Genomic DNA, 16,380 nt, shown 5'->3' with positions numbered 1-16,380 from the left:
GCTAGTCATTTACCTGTGCTTAAACTGGTATTTCATTTTATTACAGGCAACGGAAATCTAATAATTACAGAAATAAAGTATATCCCCACCAGTAAAGTGACTAACAGACACAGCATTAATAAATTAATAGAAGAATCGCGAATGATGGAAAAAATCCGATGACAATCACCGGCGAAATAATAATGATTATGATAGCATTTTTCACTCAATGTAGTTCATTTTCAGAACAATATAACACTGCGGGACTAAGTCCAAAAGTTGTCAAACCAAGATGGTGGAACTCTGACCATGCTAAAAACTTGGAAACAGCGCCTCCAAATATTCACAACCTCCTTTAGTCCATTGTATGACTTTTTGTTTTATCTCGTATTATTCACCACAAAACTTTGTATGCATCAGTGAGTCTGTCACTGATCAGAAATGGGTTTTATTTATAGATAGGTACCATGTTGTAAATGATAGAGAGGCTAACTAGCACCTTCAAGATCAAGATTCAAATTTGTCATGTCAAATAGTTTTTATTCACAGAAAATTCCATCCTTGCTGTTCATAACAGAGCATCTGCAATTGTGCTCTTGGCCATTTTTTTATTAATGCTTAGAAAAATATACATCAAATTTAGGCTTAGTGGGTTATTTCTAGAGATGGGGTGGTTCCAGTATCTGTTTCTCTGTACTTCCAGTTCTTTGCCCTTAGAACCGGCATCGGGAACTGATTGCATGAAGTCGGTATTTGGGAACTGGCACGGAGCAGTGGTGAGGATTTATTCCATCTACTATTGCTTACAGTGAATGCCTGCTCCGTATGACAGGCAACATTTCTGATGAAAAAAGGAATAGATTATACCCAGATAGGGTAAACATTTTGATTTTCTTAAAACAAAACCTGGAGAAAGCACCAGTGAGTGCCTGATGCAATGTGGCATGTGGTCGAGTGTGCATTCTTTGAGAACGTTTGAATTTTTATGCTTGGCAAATTAAATTATGGAGACGATATTAAGGTTTTTTTGCATAGACTTCGTGCTTATTTACCCTTTTAGTGAGATTATTTTCATTCAGTTCTTATGGATATTTCTTTAAATTTGCTACTCATTTAGAAAATATGAGTTCATCATTGGAACTGAGTATTGACAGCCTGTAACCAATGGGAAAGAACCGGAAAATTTTAAGAACAGACTCATCCTTAATTAGTTCACCCTCATCACTCATTAACCCTGTGATACCACTCGAAGGCTCGTTTGGTTAGGTAGAGGGTAGAGCTCACCCCAAGTTTAGCCAGTGGCATGTGGAATTAAAACACTGACAGTAGCAGGGCCAGCTCATTACCCTGGACCTCCTTGAATTTCAAGATTTTTGTTTTGAGTGTCTGAAAGGATTGAATGTCCTGAGATTTGAATGAGGGACACTTCAGTCAGTAGTCAAGCTCTCTACCCACTGGACTAACACGCTCTCCCCATGGAATACCCATGCTAGCAACTTGGGAGTGTTTAGTAGTTGAAGCATGTGAAAAGAAACTTTTTCAATTCTTGTGCTACTTTTTTGTGCAGTGGCATAAATAATTAACGCAAAGTTTATCAGCATCTATATGTGGCCGGCTGAGGAACTATTTGAAGAGGTTCATCTTCCCAAATTTTGTCGTTGTAATGCCTCGTTCAACCAGGAATTTTAAAAACTAACTCCTTATACTGGCAAAATTAATCATATCTGTCGCAGTATGACAACATACAAAAGACCCAACTACAAATACATACTTCCTTGTATTCTCCGAAGTATGCTTCGCCAAGAATGGAGTTCACTCTTGCCAGGGCGTTGTGTACACAGCCGACATATTGGGAGTTGAAACTGATTAAGGGCAGAATTGTTTCAGCGGTGTAGTGGGTAAAGTACAATATGCATAAATGGCTGATAAGTGGAGTGTTGGGTAACTGGGTTCCAGATATCATTCGAACTTGTAGTCAACGTGTCAAACAAACAAACAGTTGTGAATTTCTCAACTTTATATATACATTATCTTATAGTGTTTGACCAATATTTTAAACAAAAAGGCCTTTAAATATGCATAAACAAAGTTAAATCACTTCCAAAAGCAATCTAATAGCAGGTGGCTATGTAGATAAGGAGCTTAACCAATAAGAGAATTGAAACACACATTCATAACTTTTTTTAGATCGTTCATCATGATAGAGATTAAAGAATTAAGACCCCTATAAATTTACATCTCTCAACCAGTTGCACACTTCTTCAGCTGTTTGCAGTGAGAAATTGATGGTCTTAATTCTTTTGCAGTAAAGTAGATAGCATCACAAACTCATCAATTGCCTGTCACAGCTTCTCTGCTACTCTTCCGTTTCACACATTGCCCTCTTGTGGTTCGCTTAAGTTCATACTTTTGTGAACAAGTCCTAATCTCAATGAGGGGTTCCCCCAGAAGGAGTGACTGAAGGAGGAACTGTAATGAATTCCACATTTTTATTTGAAACTACATATAATGAGAGAAAGATTGAACGAGGAAAGAATTTTTTTAATTTTGTAACTTCTCTGGACCTTCCATCAACCGAAATCTCTCGATGTATTGCAATTTCTAGCCAGAGTTAAAGACCTCATCCAATATTGAAGTGCGTATAGTTTTTAACAGATTTTTGTAGCTTATCTTAAGTCGAATTCTGAAACTGATCACTTTATATTTTGACCCGAAAATTTTTTGGATGGATACTTTACCATTTTTAGTAAGAGCAAAAGGCTTTTTTCCAATGAAGAAAGCCTTTCACTTATGTTCATCCCATTTCTTGAACAGTAAAACTATGTGATGTTATCTAATAGACATAAAAAATGGAAGCCAACATCAGGAATCTATGAATACAGGAAATATATCACATAAAGGTAAGAGCATAACATGTCTAGACAACAGCCTCCATTGCCAAAAAAACTGGGTCCCATAAATGCAAATAAAATATCTCTATGCAGATTGCAAGTTTTTTTTAGCTTCAATAGAACTTCAGAGCATCTATTTCAACTGCATTTGAATGGGTTATGAGATGTCTCTTATCACCCTCTGCTTTCTCCTTCAAACTAAAGGCCAGAATAAATAAATTCAGTACTGATAGCACACTTACATTAGATGAAATTACTTACGAATGTAAACCCCAATATACATGATGTACACACAGAGAGCAACAAGGTTTTTGAGGAAAACATGTTCACATTTTGTAAATAATTACGAAACTAACCACAAGATAAATTGAAAGGAATTACAAGAAAAGCTGTAAAATATTTTAATATCAATTCTAAAAGGCACAATCTTTGATTTTGTGTTTGGCTCCTGTAATTTAGCAGTTAGCCCTCATATTTACCATGCACATATTTACAAAATTTCTCATCCAAGACACTTTCAGCATAAATTATATGGATCCATATTTCAAGATGATTTCCTCAAAATTCATCGCTTTGATGATTTCATCATGGAAGGAGTAATCATTTTTTCAAGGGAGTTACAACAAGGAAAACTTGACCTGACTTCAGTACATAATAATACAAACTTATGCTGACATAGACAGACCTAATATGTCAAGTGGCTACCTGAAATATATGTAGATGCACTAATCAGGAGAGATCACTTGTGAGGGGCATAGGTTAAGTAAATACGTCCACTGCGGTAATTGACCCTTTGCCACAGGGGAAATTCAAGTGAGCCCTTCTCCATGGAGTCTATGAACATTTTTCCATCGAGGTGTTCCATTTCATGCTGACAGATGCGTGCAGGCCACCCCTTGCACTTCCATTCCACCGCCTCGCCCCTCTCATTCAATCCTGCAAGAGAGTTTGCGCATACACGTGTAGTGCGTACAATATTACAAGTCCCATGAATGCCCATACAATATTACAAGTCCCATGAGGGCCCATTTGGAAGTGATTTGAAAATTGGTGATAACTTATCCACCTGAGTTTATGACTGATACATGATTCCTTTGAAGAGCATTTTAATTTTCTAATACGTACAGCAATATGATATTGCTGTGACTTCCAAAGGGAGGTTTACCCATTTATATTAAATGTGTAGATATGTATAATCCTGAATTTTTTGTGATAGTTAAGCATTTAGAAAATGCCAATGGCTAGGCACTAGGCTGAAAGCCACCCAAGAATATGCCCTCCTCTCCATAGTGAAGATGTGCACCACAATGTACGCCAATGAAAAGAAATGGGAAAAGACTAAAGAAACAACTTTTCTCTCTCCCCTTTCTATAAAATAGTGATGCACTATCCTTATGCCATTGAATGAGCAAGGCTATCAGTGAAATATCCACCTGTGAACAAAATCCTGAGGGGGATAACTGTGGCATGGATTTTTTATAAGGAGATTAATATAAGTCATTATGTATCAGGAGGCCGTCGAGTCCTCCATTTTTCCTTAGCATCTGTACTCTTTAATCCTTGAATTGGCAGTGTATTGATCACAGAATTTACCGCTAACCAACGCAGATCTTTATCTGACTGACTTCAGTCATCACCACCCCCGTCAATTTGGTCCACACTTCACTACGAAATGCAAAGAAAACATCATATGGTACGAACCTTCTTCCTAAATTAGACTACCTCTGCGATACTTTCATAGAGAATGGATATGAAGAGCAGAAAAATTTCTCGGCATTTAAAATCTCTCCTAAAAATTCAAGGAATCCTGATTCAGGGGATGAACATCCCAAGACAAATCCAGTTTTTTCCCTTACTCTTCCACAGGAATTTTGATTCCAAAGCTTCTTTGCCTCATATATCTTTCCCAAGAAATTTTGTGGGTTCTTACGATGCATCACACTGAGATGATTCACAGAACACAACTCCTGGGACTTGTGACTCCTCAAAATCCTAGAAATTTGGGCAAATTTGGTATTTAAGTGTGTAAGATTGGGCAAACAATATCTACATTCCTGAAAGTGTACAGCAGACAACAGGAGAAATCAGGGTTGCTGGGATCAAATGGGATGATGCAAGTGTTCTTTAGGGTTCCACGTTCCATTTTAAAGATCCCTCAGTCAAGGAGGCAACAGGCTAGAATGGAGAGAATGAATTTAAATCAGGATTCAAACGATGGTATTTCAAGTTCACAGCATTTGTCTAGACTTGGTAATGAGTTGCTACTTGAAATGTTGGCAGCAATTGAATACACCAAGTGTTGAGTCTTAGAAGGCTTCAGAGACATAATTTGCCAGGAAGAACATGAAATCATAGTTTGAGGAAAGTTGAAAGAGTGCGAATACAATGGGGCCTTCATCAAAATGTATGCAATTTTGCTAACATATAGATGCAATCGTAATAAGAGTTGAAGAGATAGTTCGGGCAATTCTGATGACACGTTGGTTTACGGCTAAAATGGAGTGTTTGGTGCCTACAATGCCACATGATGCTAGACTTTTCTGGTCTGAGTACATATAACAACTATAAACAACCTTCTTTTCACAAGTAAAAAAGTAAGTATGGACGGTGGCTCAGAATGAGAAACCAAGTCATAATAATTAGACATTGAAAAACTAGAGAATTTTAATCAATCACAGAAGTACCATTGGCCAAATGGATAAAAAATATTTAATCTTTGCTAAATCTATTGTAAGGGGCCGTGGCCAGCCTCTCAGCACAGAGCTCTTAAGGGGAGACCCAGGAGGTGGGGGCGTGAAGGCCCTCAACGGGAGAAGGGCTTTGGCCCATTGTAAAAGAAAAAGAATTAAGAGTTGAGTTTGGGACCTCGAAGTGAGTGAATGTGATTTCTAATATCCTTCTCCCATGAACCTACTCTACATTGGCGCAGTCGGTAGGATTGTTTCTCGATCCTGAGATTTCACGTGCAGTTCAGCGGCGGCAGCCATGGCGGGTATGGTGATGCCGGAGAAGTTTAGTGATGCGGAGGAGTGGGAAGACTGGGTCTTCCAATTTGAGACAGTGGCGGAAATTAATAAGTTGCCTGAGGAGCAGAAGACGCTCTATCTGAGACTCTGCCTCGCAGGAAATGCTCTCTCGGCGTTTCATGATCTACCAGAGGAAAACCGAGGGAGTTATGCAAAGGCACAGGAGGCATTAGGGCTGCGCTTCAGCCCAAGAAAAGCCGAGACAGCGAGGGAAAAACCGGTGGTCCGTGGCTGGGGTGCATGGAAGTTTTTCTCCATTCCACATACAGATGAGGGCCAAGCGACTCCGGCAGCGAGAGAGGATCCACCAGCTGAAGCGGTTATTGAGCCGACCACACGGTATCCCAGACGAGTGACAAGGGGACCACAAAGGCTTCAGGCTGGGCTCTGAGGAAGGAGTGATTCCGGGGGTGGGTCTCTTTTCCTTTTCTTTATTTGCAGATGTAAGGAGATAAAGGTGCCCACTTTCCGAGGACAGCGAAGGTTCCTGCTACGCAGATCATCGCGAGGGCACGACGCCTTCCAAAGGGGGGCAGTGCAAGGGCTGGCCTCTCAGCACGGAGCTCTTAAGGGGAAACCCAGGAGGTGGGGGCGTGAAGGCCCTCAACCGGGAGAAGGGCTTTGGCCCATTGTGAAAGATAAAGAATATAGAGTTGAGTTTGGGACCTCGAAGTGAGTGAACGTTATTTCTAATATCCTTCTCCCGCGAACCGGCGCTACACAATTATTTAAAATAAGAATAATGTGATCATTACATACCTGTAACCAATACTTCAGAAAACCTAGGAACAACTGCAGAAAACCCTTTGACACTTTCACAAGCTTCTGGAAAGCTTATTTTAGTGTAATCCAAAACTTTTATCCCTGGGTTAATGAAAACCTGCAATGAAAAGACTCAGGTGATGATTTTGAGACCAATAGCATGCACATAAGTTCCAAAACATTTGAATTAGACAGAAGGAAAGGAAGAGATGATTAATAAGGAAACGGCAAAGGTCCCTTGACCTGAGTAGGCATGGGGTCAGGGGCAGATTCAGATAGAGTGATGTTCAGTGACCAGCGGTAGCTACAATTCATAAGCTCTCATGGTTATGTGCATGACATAATGCACACTATGACATCTACAAACAGCTCTGAGGAAATTTCTCTTTTTTATGACTTTGCTTTGATCTCTCTCTAAAAGCTAACTTATGGAAACGAAAAATATGCCAACCAAGTGCTCAGAGTTTGGCAATGTGATTTTATTAACAAAAATGGGCACTTTTTAAAGAAATACTATGTGCAAGAAATACTTAGGAGAATAAATAATAACCCAATATAGAAATAAAGGTCTGTCTCATAATATTTGTTGCAATGAAACTTGTTGCTTTCTTAGCAGATGATAGAGCTTCTCAAACTTAGAAGGATCCTATTAGATCATTCACCAAATGCTAATTCTATAATCTCCTGTAATAGTTAATTCCATTTATTCACCATCATTAATTATACATCCCACGCCACACATCTCAACCCAATTTCCTCATTTACTATGATCCATTCTATGCAGAAACTGTGATAGAGAGGGGACAGGCATCACACGAGCCCTGTGATGCACACTTCATTTCTCTACAATATAAACTGACAGTGGAGCAGCGAGGGGGGTTTTGGGGGATAAAACCCCCCAAGAGCTCACAGAAATTTTTAAGTTAAATCTATTTTACTTAATTAGATTAATATTACTTATAGAATAGTGTGAGGATTAGTAAAATATCCCTCAGAAGGCCGTAAAAATTACCATTTTGTACCACTTATCTTATTTTTTTTCTAGCAGAGTGCCTCCGCACTTCCTGCTTACCCTGGTAGGTATACCATACCCCCAGGCCCCCCAGTATTAGCTGCAACTGAAACCCTCCCTACCCTTAATTCCTAGCTGCACCCCGGCAAACTGATACAAACAATAACAATAGCTTCTTGTTCTCATCTTTCATTTTGGCTCTTCTTACACCCTTTATTATCACCACCTCTTTCAATATTTTCTGTATAATGTATCAATTAAGGAGTTCCAAAAACGTTGCATCTGTTAAACAAATGCATTCCTGCTGCTTCCTCCCCAAAATCATAGCAGAGATACCCATCTTCCATTCACCACCTGCTGTTCATTAAAAATATTCAAAATAGCATAAAATGCACATCAAAATGACCAAAACAACTCGTGCATAACAAAGAGACCAAGCTTGTAGCCAGGGAAGGTACCTTAGGGAATAATTTATACCCCCGAAATATGTTCAGAGTACGGAAAAATATTGTAGTTGGAACTGGAACAATAGCCATTTCCATCCTCAACCTGTTGAAGTAAATTCTGATTTTGTTGGATAAGAATTTCATCCCAACATTCAATTAACTTTTAATTAACTATAATTATTAAATGGATGGAATTAAAAGTTAAAATAAAGTTCTAACTCAAACCACTTCCCACATTACTCGTTCTTCAACCTAAAGGTGCACGAATGATATTTGAGACGTCAATGGAAAATCAAGGAATCCAATTCAAGATCTTTCATTGGTAAAAGAAGCATTCCTGCTTCCAAATTCGACGTTTATACTCAATAAAGTGGAAATTTTAATAGGTAAACCTTAAAGGGGAAGGTGGACATTTTCCTCGAGTGCACCACTTCTTTACTAAATTCCTCCATCCGCGATTCAGGAAATTCTACCGCAAAAATTCTTAATGGAACACCGATCTGCGGGGCAGCTATCCCGACCGCGTCGTATCCTCGTAAGACACTCCTTAGCTTCTTGATAACCTGAAATAAACGTCACGCATGACAGGTTTCATTAAGCCTGAACGAAAGGGAAGTACCAAATCCTAATTTAAGCCCCAAAATTTACCAGCTGAATTCTTTCGGACTTAATGTCTTCTGGGTTAACTACAGAGGCCTTGGTCCTCAACACTGGATCCCCGATTTGGCAAACATGGTCGTAAGGAGGTTTTGGATTATTAGGGAGCCAGAAGTTGCGATACATATGAGTTAACTTACGAAAACTAATTGTCCTCCTGCTACAAGATAGCCTTATGACACTAGTTTCAATAAGCTGAACATTTTGCCGAAGCCACATGCTCACGACCGATACAAACAATAGCAGACGAAAATTTCACGTTAGATGAAAATACGGATAAATCGACAGGATTTCACGAAAATGAATTCAACAATACGTTTTACTAATGTATATTTTATATTAACAGTTTTAAATAAGGCACAAGTAATAGTTCGACGTAGATAATACACCAAATAATAATCTCAGCATAGCAGACCACAAACTTAGTGGCGCATTCCGATGCTTTTTTATGTCGCTGCGACATCTATCATCGAAGCCCTACACTAGCAAAAATACAATAATCGAATAACGATATTGCATTTCCTTCGTCCTTTCACGAGTGATCAAGAATGGCGGACACGTAAGTACACGTTGGCTGAAATATTATCTCTACCCATCCTTTGCAATTTTAGATATATCATTATTATTTTACTGCTCGATTTTTTCCTAGAATATATCTTCTTTTTAGTATCACCAGCAGTTCTTGATTCTCTGAAGATTTCGATATACATTAACGAAAGTTTTGTCTTTGTTTCCGAACAGAGCCAAGAAGCCGGAGAAGAAGGCTATGCCTTCGAAAAAACTTCCTGCTGTTCCTGAGTCGGTTCTCAAAAGGAGGAAACGGCGTTTGGAATCAAAAGCAGCAATTTTGAAAAATGCACTCGAGGTACCATATCTTTATGATTACTTATGCATGGTTGTGGACACGTGTTTGCGTTCTTATTTATCATAATATGTCATTCATCACTACTTTTTCTGATATTTCAGAGGAAAGCAGCAGCAGTTAATACACGTAAGGAAATATTCAAAAGGGCTGAAAAATATGTTAAAGAGTACCGCAGGCGTGAACGTGACGAGATAAGGTTAGCCCGACAAGCCCGGAATAGGAAGAACTACTATATTCCTGGAGAGCCTCGATTGGCCTTTGTAATTCGTATTAGAGGGTATGTATAATTTATTTGGTTACTACGCAGTTAGTGTTTATGCTCAACTATCAATAAGGTCCCGTATTTAATATTAATGTTTTGTAATTTTCAGTATCAATCAGGTGTCACCCAAGGTACGAAAGGTTCTTCAGCTCTTCAGGTTGAGGCAAATTAACAATGGGATTTTCCTGAAGCTCAACAAGGTATTGAATTTTGCTATTAAGGAATGGTGGATTTTTATAAGTACATGATGATCGTATTTTTATGATTTAATCGTGATAAAAATTCTTAATTCACCTTGGAGAACTGAGGCGATTTTGTTGTTCAGCGTTCGAGTGATCATTTTGTGCCACGATTCAAACACTGTATTAATTTCAGGCAACCCTTAACATGTTGAGAATATGCGAACCCTATGTGACCTGGGGATACCCTAACTTGAAGAGCGTCAGGGAGCTCATATACAAGAGAGGATTTGCCAAGATCAACGGGCAGAGGATTCCAATCACATCCAATTCCATCATCGAGGGTCGTCTTGGTGAGTTGGTTGCTCGTCGTTCGTAAAGAGCGGTTCATTCGATAAATGGTTTCATTATTTAGTTATGTCGTAGAGAGAAATTGATCTTTTGACGACATTTCGAGGTCAAAACTAGTCGACTGTCTTGTCGCACCAAACATAATTTTTAAGAATTTGGCCAAGGCATCGGGTTTTCGCACCGATAGAAGAAAGGTCAAACAATTTTGCATGTCAGCGTTGTAATTAGTTATTCGTTTTTGCACTATCATTTTCTTTTTTCCCTAAGGATTAAGTCAGAAAGCTATCGCAGGTCATCATTAGTCGGCCTTCTTCAGATAGGTTCAACTTTGTTCTCCACTCAATTTTCACTACTGTTGATTTTGTTGCAATTCTGCTATTTGGCATCCTTCGTAGCTTGTCCTCGATGTATCTCATACGAGGCTTTTTTATCTTCACTGGACCTTTGAATCTCATGTTGTGGTGGATTAAGTTATTCCAACGTCGTCCCAAACTATTTGACTTAAAAAAAAATCCCACTACAATCATATGCTCTACGTTTATAATCTTCATCAGTTTTCTGTAACTCCACAACGAGAAAGTCTCTAACCTTACGTTCTACTGACATCCTAGCATTACCTTCATGAAATCATCATCTCTTCTTCTACGCATCATTTTTCATAAGAGTAGTCTATTCGGGGAAGGCCCTCTTTGCTTGGCTGTTCTTCACGCTACTACATGGAAATAGTAAAACAGCCCAAGTGGAGAAAAGAATATGATAAGAGCTTTCCCACAAAGCAATTACTGTTATGTTTCGGTTTTACTAATAGTACTGTTTAATTTAAAATGTCGGGGTTGAAGTTGACAGGTACTTAGAAAATTTGGGATTATTAGGGAATTAAAGAATTCATAAATAAGTTTAAATTGTTAGCTAGCATGATGTCTTGAAGCCTTATGTGAAATAATTGAGATATCGGAATAATGAAAATTCACTGTTTCATGTGCTGACTGTATTCTTTTATGAAATGCCTACATCTCAAGGTAATCATCATATTACTAAACATATTCTTTGGAGTCAATTGGCAGCACTAAGTCCTTTTTTGTGGATTTTCAATGGAATAGTGCTCTTGGTGTCTTAAAATGTTTTTTGATAAAGAGTGTTATAAAGTTTTGAATTTAATGAAATATGCTGCAGCCATGTTTTTGACGAGTTGTAGAGTAAAATTTTAGTTTCAGAGGGAAGTAGTTGTTGCATCCTATTTTTGAATAGTAATACATACATTGAGTGACATGGTGTAACCAGGTGAAAGCTAGCAAATGCTTCCTTTCTGTCTGCTGTCTGAAATCTTAGTGTGGAGTCTTGTCATATAAGTTGAGCTTGTTATAGATACTTATGTAGCTGACCATTTGGCATGATAATTTCCTATTAAGTTAAATATTTAATTCCAAGAACTAAGTGAAGAGCGAGATCCCTAGTTGCAACATTGATTGTTACTGTTTGGCAGGAACTATTGAAGTGAATGAAAGCAATTTCACCAAGTAGCAAGTTGGCATAATGCATTTTACATTCCTGCATGCAATTATATTCAAATTACAGAAATATTTGACCTTTAAAAATGAAGATGTCTTATTTCTTAAATGATATCTCTTGTTTATGTCTCCTATTACATTTGTATGATGGATTTAAAGCACATTTTGTAGAGGTAATTGCTGTCCATCCCAAATCATTCGTAGCTTTAGATGTTGCTACACATGAAACAGAATTTCAAATCCTAGGGGTTGTTCCTCATGTTGGTATTTTAATTTTGACTGTCCATTTTTCACTTAAATAGTATGATGACCCTAATTCCACATTTTCAGGGCTCATTATTTTGTCTTTCATAATTTATAAGACTAATGAAATTTTGAATTTTTTCTAATCATGAAAATCCATGATTAATGGGGAACTATGGCTAAATGTTTCAGAATATGTTAAGTCTGAGTTTAGTATAACTAGCCGGGACACCTGACTTCCTCTTTTCATATCGATCCGCTTAAAGTTCGGAAAATTTACTGTAGTTGTTTTATTTCTTAGCAGTTCGAAATTGTTCTGTGAAATATTCATCCCTATTCTCTTGTTTACTTTCAGGTAAAATGAATTTAATCTGTATGGAGGACCTCATCCATGAGGTTTTCACAGTAGGCAAGAATTTCAAGTATGCCTCAAACTTCCTGTGGCCCTTTAAGGTACTATTTCTTCTCATTTGAATTAATTCTATTTATTTTAATATTAATCAGTGTGCCAGTAACATTTTGGGTTTTAAATTTGTTTTTATTGCTGTAAGCTATATGCCCGTCAGCCCATTTTTTAAGCATTGATTAGGACTTCTTTTGAAAGATTGACTAATGTAATTTTAAAGTTGCCAATATGGAGCATTCAGCTGTATTACTGAATTAATTTTAGTATCTTTTAGCAGAAATTTGTAAACTATTTATTGCACCATTATAGCTTTTCACTTAGTTGGTTTCTCCGAAATTGTTTTTAATTTTTTACTGCCGATTACCCGGGCTAATGATGGGGAGAGGGGGTTCAACTAATCAGAAAGCATGGGTAATACCATAGAGTAAGTAAATTCTAGAGGGCTCACGGCATAGGAGGAAATCAACAGTTTTAATTCTCAAACAGCAGATAGATGGCCCCAGAGTGGCGAGCAAGAGGCGAGAGGCGCCACGTTCGAGGTCTTTTCCTGTCCCTCGTCTATCCCCTTTCCTTCCCACCCTCCCCTCTTCCTAACTCTCCGTCTGTCTCCCAAGCATCGAAGGAAGGGAAGACTGTTAACATAGGGCTGAGAGCCAAGCAGGAGAGAGAGAGGGAATTTTCAGGGGGTCCCGGGCCCTATAAATATATATTTGCAAAACTAAACGAATCTGCTATCAGTTAGATAGGGTTACGGAAGTATTCACTCCACCACCACAGATTTTGATGAAATTCTGAGTGGAGATATGCTCGAATATCGAATGGACGTTGGAGGGGTTGTACATGTAGCAGTGTAATACTAAACGAGACAGAATGATTCCTTTTACGAAGTACTACAACCTTCCGCAGTGCGTCATTACTCGTCGGGATATAAGTCCCTAACAATGAGGGTTACACCTCGGGAAAATCATTGATAGATGACATTTCAGCCACTCAGAGTAAGTATCTCCGGAAAGGCTCATCAGCAGGTCGGTTGCAGTTCAAAGTTTGGCCTTAAAACTTTGTTGCATGATCTCTGCATTCTCTTCGGGTTTCTTCGGGTCTGTTGGCTTTTGCCGAGAACAGTTTTGCCAAAAGGAGGTGGGAGCCTTCCGTGCAGACTCTGGCCAGTAAGGAAAGCCTGACGAGGAGCGGCCATTAAAAATTCACAACTCCCGTTGTAATCGAGATAGTTAAAATTCTTTCACCAAAAATACATTTATAGTTTTATCCATATTTCATACGCAGCATGTATGGGCCTATATCGTAAGATACGAAAGTTAGCTGGCGATTGATTTGTACCCTGCAAAATTCCAGATTTTTCGTCCGAAAGATATGTAAACGCACATAACAACGTTGAAACTGGGTTATGAACAAATTAAAGTTTACCTGTATGGAAAAAAATGTACAATAAACGTTTCCTGCTAGTTTCAACTTAATACTAAGAACAGTGCCGGCAAATGGATTTGGAATATAAACTTGGAAAAGTCAAGTTACCTGCCAAAATTCGAGGAAATATTTTTTATAACAATTGTTGTAAACAAAATCTTATAACTATTGTCTCCACTGAACGTAGCGACCCTTTCTGCTTCAGAATATATTTTTATACTCATGAAACCAGCAAATTCAAAAAAATCCAAAAAAATTGGTCCTTGCTATCTGATTAATTGTTCCAGAACCACACCATAACTATACGATTTTTGTACGTGCGGTGTGCCCTCTATACATACTTACTCCATGGTAATACACGCTTTGACTTCGGTCACAATGAAACAATATCCTTACTCCTCATATATTGGAAGCCTGGCTCATTTTCGTCTCTATTTATTTTTCTACCAATCATAGTCTTCGGCAATTCGAGAGTTGACTTCTAAAGTTAAGGAGTGAACTTAGCACTTCCTTGTCTGCGATTAAAGAAAATAATTACATTTTTTAAAGAGAATTATAAAATTTAAGTCTGATTGACTATATGTTTCCTTGCATTAAAATAAATAAGATAGTCTTAGTGTTCATGTGTCAATGTTATGTTTTAAATACATATTGCCGAAAACGTTGTAGGAGAATAAAACTTGTGCTTGGATAATTGTGAGTTTTCTGTATGGTGTTCAGCAGTTACGCCTGCTTGTTGTGTTCAAAGGATCACTGTTTGCTTCATTTCATGCATGTATTTAAGTGCTGTGAACTCCCGACCATTCCATGGAGGTTGCTATTTTTCTTTTGCTTCCTCTTTCCAAAGTGTCGGAAAGTAATTGATTCACTTTCGCCATGGACTCTTACTGAAAGAGGACTTATGGAAGTGGTCAAACATTGTTATCTTAGAAATACTTGCCCTAGAAAATATCAAGTTTTTGCCGTCTGTTTTGGTAATTGCCAGTTGGATAGCTCTTGAAAATTTTATAGTGTTCTAATGTGCATATGTTAAAGCAATAAGTAGTTAACTGGATGTCAAATCTTTAATTAAACTGAGTATTTAAAAGCTCGGCATCATGAATTGGCCTGTGCGTTAGAATTCATCTAATGGTCCTACATAATATCAATTGAGCAGGGACTGATTTCGATGGCATATCTTTTGTTGCGGATAATATTGCCAGTACAGAAACATTGTATGCAGTGCTACTTAGGCAAAGCAAAACTTAAGCATATTTTATGTTTATGCCAGTGTGGATTGTCTTTTACATTGAATGTATTTGCTTTTTCAGCTGAATACCCCAACTGGTGGCTGGCGCAAGAAGACCAACCACTATGTGGAAGGTGGTGACTTTGGTAACCGTGAGGATAAGATTAATGAGTTGTTAAGACGGATGGTTTAACTTCCTCCTAGTGATTTTTTGTTTTTGTCTAAATAAAAGTCTCAAAGGGGTTACAATTGTATACTTGTCTTCTCTCTGTAGTCTTTTTCCTTGTTACACAAATACTTACTCTTCCCATCCTTTGTATCAGTTCGCACGTGTAAAATAATTAGAGTAGACACGGTATTACGAAGTTCATGGATCCGAAAAACTGGATGTTCCTAATAACGAATTTTGTATGAATGTTTCTTTTAGGGATCGTCCAAAAAAACTATAAAATATACGCAATTAATTACGTGCAAATATATAAAAACAAGAAAATTCGTTCTAGTTTCTCGATAGAAGAATGCGACATGATGCAATCAAGGGTTGATATCTTGCCGAATACTGGCAGTCTTCAATATACAAACTAGATTTATTCCAAAATCTTGTTAGTAAGTTGATAAACCTACAGTCTGGCTGCCGAGAGTTGTTCAATGACAGCCAGAATGGTCTAGTTTAGGGTAGGTTGCAAGGTTTTCGGGTAAGAAAGTGAAATGCTTACGTCACTTGTAATCAGAAGGGTTCTGTGAAGAAAGGAGCTGGAAGGGAGGATGAGCCAAAGGAAGAATCCCTTGTATTGGTGATTCGAGACAAGGACTTGTTTTGATGGTCCAGAGTAATTTCAATTGCAGCACAACTCGGTTTGTAATTAATTTCATATTTTCCAATGTTGGCAAATATTATTGAAAATTTTGATCAGTACTTTCCTGGAGACTAGGATAAATGGGAATGTGATTTCCTGTAGGATGATTTCACTATTGAAACGTGAATTATAAGCTTATGCTTCCATTTTACGCTTTTTCATAAGTTCCTCTAAATTTTCATGAATAAAAGCTTAGATTATTTATTCTCAATCATCCATCTCAATTTGCTTTCTGCCCTACGACGTTGAATGTGAACAAAACGGAACGCCAAGCATATGCCAT

General features: G+C 38.0%; 2 protein-coding genes across 3 annotated transcripts; one reads left to right on the top strand and one right to left on the bottom strand.

The window, feature by feature from the left end:
* Positions 1–1,981: 1,981 nt before the first annotated feature.
* LOC124164368 (peptide deformylase, mitochondrial-like) lies at positions 1,982–9,186 on the bottom strand. 2 transcript variants are annotated; one of them, XM_046541663.1, is made up of 5 exons: positions 8,765–9,186; positions 8,509–8,679; positions 6,656–6,776; positions 3,576–3,806; positions 1,982–2,448 (listed from the first exon to the last, which is right to left on the bottom strand). In XM_046541663.1, exons 1-4 carry the CDS (start codon positions 8,990–8,992, stop codon positions 3,610–3,612), a joined length of 717 nt encoding a protein of 238 aa, XP_046397619.1. In that variant the 5' UTR covers positions 8,993–9,186; the 3' UTR covers positions 1,982–2,448; positions 3,576–3,609. The 2 variants fall into 2 exon arrangements, with proteins under 2 accessions (XP_046397619.1, XP_046397618.1); XM_046541662.1 differs by lacking the exon at positions 1,982–2,448 and having other exon boundaries at positions 2,455–3,806.
* Positions 9,187–9,226: 40 nt separating this feature from the next.
* On the top strand, positions 9,227–15,494 carry LOC124164367 (60S ribosomal protein L7). The gene is made up of 7 exons (XM_046541661.1): positions 9,227–9,332; positions 9,515–9,638; positions 9,740–9,915; positions 10,010–10,100; positions 10,276–10,432; positions 12,537–12,634; positions 15,323–15,494. Exons 1-7 carry the CDS (start codon positions 9,322–9,324, stop codon positions 15,431–15,433), a joined length of 768 nt encoding a protein of 255 aa, XP_046397617.1. The 5' UTR covers positions 9,227–9,321; the 3' UTR covers positions 15,434–15,494.
* The last annotated feature ends 886 nt before the right edge of the window (positions 15,495–16,380 follow it).

The sequence above is a fragment of the Ischnura elegans genome, chromosome 8, assembly GCF_921293095.1.
Source record: "Ischnura elegans chromosome 8, ioIscEleg1.1, whole genome shotgun sequence".
NCBI lineage: Eukaryota > Metazoa > Arthropoda > Insecta > Odonata > Coenagrionidae > Ischnura > Ischnura elegans.
Note: the sequence above shows the minus strand (reverse complement) of the source record. Positions and strands in the feature narration are given on the sequence as shown.